At 43.5% G+C, this 3287-nt stretch overlaps 1 protein-coding gene across 1 annotated transcript; it reads right to left on the bottom strand.

Moving 5' to 3' along the window:
- Positions 1 to 1946: 1946 nt before the first annotated feature.
- LOC110292570 (keratin-associated protein 5-2-like) lies at positions 1947 to 2919 on the bottom strand. Its single transcript, XM_021160004.1, has one exon. It carries the CDS (start codon positions 2857 to 2859, stop codon positions 2449 to 2451), a length of 411 nt encoding a protein of 136 aa, XP_021015663.1. The 5' UTR covers positions 2860 to 2919; the 3' UTR covers positions 1947 to 2448.
- Positions 2920 to 3287: the final 368 nt, after the last annotated feature.

Below are 3287 nucleotides of genomic sequence, written 5' to 3'. Positions count from 1 at the left end.
AGAGATTAGTGTTCTATAATAATCTTGTTAGTAACTGCAAAAACAAAACGAAACAAAACAAACAAACAAAAAAGCACTATCTTCTTTATCACCAGGGGTTAAAGTCAATATTAGCTGTGCCTGGTTCAGTGAGTCTAAATAAAGATAAAAGCAGCAATGGCAGTTTGGATTATTTGATGCTAACACAGGGAAGACTGAATGTACTGTGATGTTAGCTGAGGCCCTTGTCAAAGACTATACACCTTTAGGCTGAGAGAACCCAAATCACAAGGAGCCCAACAAGGCTTCATTTCTTAAACTTCGAACATCTTGAACAAAATTGGTCATGCTAACAAATGAGAGAGCCAGGAGTCAAGGCAGTCACTGCTGCTCATCTTTGCACTGTCTCGTGAGCCTCTCTCACTGTCCTCACGAAGTCTCCTGCAGTCCCACCAAGCCAGCCAGCACCAATACACAGCCCAATAACATTCTTTGTATAGGACTTTCATGTGTCTGTCCTGTTGGCCCGGTATCATGCCACATATGATCGTGGTCCCATCAAATTGCAATATATCTGAAAATTTTCTGTCACACAGTGACACTGCAGCCACTATCCATTTGTGGTGGCTCATTGCTCATGAATTTATGACATTGCTGGTATGAACAAGCCTACCTTGCTGTCATTCCCAGAAAGGTACAACATATACAATTACATTCTTCGTGTGGTGTTTAATAATGATAACAAACACTGTTGCTAGCTTATATTATTGCTACACTGTACCTCTATTGTTATTTTGGAGTATGTTCATGCTTATAAAAGTTGATTGTAAACTAAACCAGTGTGTCACGTTCATCCTGGCATAGCCTCATACTGCCATGTTTACCAACTCTCTTTTAGGAATGGCTGAATCTCATGTTTTCTTCACCATAATCTTTGGAGCAAAAAAAAAAAAAAAAAAAAAAAAAGCCGCTATGCCTGTGTGTGTGTGCATGTGTGGTGTGTGTGCATGTGTGTGTGTGCGTGTGTGTGTGTGTGTAATATAGGTTTTCTGTAAATTCATTCTATAATCTTTGCAGGATGAAAAGTCACCAAATGACAAGCCCCTTCCCAGAAGATAAAGTTCACTATATGGAAAGTTCCTGAATCTTTGCATTGGTTGTATTAAGTGTCTACAAGTCTCTTCACCCATCAGATGACACTGTAGCCTGCTGTATTAGACTTTGCACTGCAGTGACAAACAGCCTCACTGATGAAAGGTTTGCATTAGTTCAAGGTTTCACAGGTTTCCAGACGCAGTACCAGGTTGTATCTACAACAGAAATAAACTCCCCATGACTGCAGGGTGATCTGAACAAGTATTAGATAACTCTTACGTATCTAGGCTATCAACTCTCTATCTTTCTATCCCTTACAGAATGGGACAAACTTGGAGAAGTGATTGGCTCCTTGTCTAATTGCTCACTACATTTAATATGACCCTCAGATGTCTACAGCAGCATCTTAGCCTTCCTTTTCTTGGTTATTTATAGCTGCTGATGTCAATATACTTGATCTCAAATGCCCTTTTTGCAGACTCCCATGTATGTCTCAGTCTCCCATTATTCACCTTTCTGTCTTGACTGGAACATCTACCCCTATCAGCTCTACTAGTTCTCACTAACTCTTCAAACCACAGCCCAAAATGACCTGTTTCTTGAGCTCTCGTTCTTTTGAGTTACAACCATGGTCCACACAACAGTATGCTAATCCCTTTTGTCCATGCTATGTCCCATCAATGTGAATATTTTAAAAGGCTATTTTTCTGCCTCATATTCATGGTCACCTGTGTATATCTAGATAATAAATCGCATAGGGATTTAATTATTTGTGTGTGTTTGATAGGCATATCTTGCAGGGCATAATAATGAACAATAATATGGCAAAAATAACAAAATGAATAAGACTGAAGGAGACATTTTATGTTTTATTTTGTAATTTTATTTAAAGGGGATTAACACATTGTCTGGACTCTAGAAAGACTTCCATGACTACAGAGAATATACATTACCATTGTTAAACAGAGAATATACGTTACCATTAGAGAGAATAGACATTACCATTGTTAAACACAAGGATCCTAAAGCATAGATAGAAATTCAAGAAGGAAACACAATGGGGACCATTATACAATTTTATTGACATCAGTAACCAAGATGTCCTGCATCTTTGTCCTTTCATAACATTGGCTATGACTGCATTTAAAATGATAAGGAAATTTACTTGAAATTCAGAGTATTCTAATCAGGGAACAAAGTTTCAGAGTCCGGACTCTAGAGAGGCAGACGCTGGGGAGACAGCAGGGTATACTCAGACTAGGGCAGAGGAAAGCCTTAGCAGTGAGATCATGGTGACTTGTTCCATCCCCTGCACCCAGGACTTACCAACAGATCAGTACTTGTAGCACCTGCTCAGAGGCCAGGCATCCCAAGCTAGCAGCAGCACTTCTTGCAGCCACACTTCTGCTGGCAGCAGCACTTCTGCTGGCAACAGCCCTTCCCACAGCCACAGCCGCAGCCACAGCCACAGGAGCCACAGCCACAGGAGCGGCAGCAGGAGCGGCGGCAGCAGCAAACTACCACAGGCTTACAGCAGCCACAGCAGCCACAGCAGCCACCACAGCCACAACCACAGCCACCACAGCCACAGCCACCACAGCCACAGCTGCCACAGCCACAGCCACCACAGCCTCCACAGCCTCCACAGCCGCCACAGCCGCCACAGCCGCCACAGCCGCCACAGCCGCCACAGCCGCCACAGCCGCCACAGCCGCCACAGCCGCCACAGCTGCCACAGCCACAGCCGCCACAGCCTCCGCAGCCTCCACAGCCACAGCAACCCATGGTGTCAGTAGAGAGGATTCAGGTGCAGTGAGGAGAGAGACTCAGGAGAGGAGACAACAGTGTGATGCCCTCTTTCTGCAGGGAGCCCCCTTTTATACTGTCCCCCCCTTTATTTTTAGCCTAGTTTCCATGGAGAATTTTCCAAGGCTTTATTTACTTCCTTCTTGAGTCAGTGTGTAACAATAGCAGTGCTATTTTTAGCATTACTATCTTGGAAACCCTTGGAGTATTCATTTGGGAGTGAAAAAGTATGGTGCCTATCTAATCCAAGAGCAAGAAAACGATTCATAAAAACACAGCAGAAAAGTAGTTGTAGCATTCCCAAGTGATTTCTGCATCTAAGGAGACAGTTATGAGTGTCTTCTGCATGAGGCTGGATCCTCCAGGTACTGGGCAGCCAAACAGTTGGGTAGGAACAGCCCTCCTAG

The sequence above is a fragment of the Mus caroli genome, chromosome 1 (genome assembly GCF_900094665.2).
Source record: "Mus caroli chromosome 1, CAROLI_EIJ_v1.1, whole genome shotgun sequence".
NCBI lineage: Eukaryota > Metazoa > Chordata > Mammalia > Rodentia > Muridae > Mus > Mus caroli.
The sequence above is the reverse complement of the archived record's forward strand: the minus strand, read 5'-3'. Positions and strand labels throughout refer to the sequence as shown.

Excerpts from the sequence above, each read along its gene's own strand:
- LOC110292570 (XM_021160004.1), bottom strand. The coding sequence starts at position 2,859 with ATGGGTTGCTGTGGCTGTGGAGGCTGCGGAGGCTGTGGCGGCTGTGGC.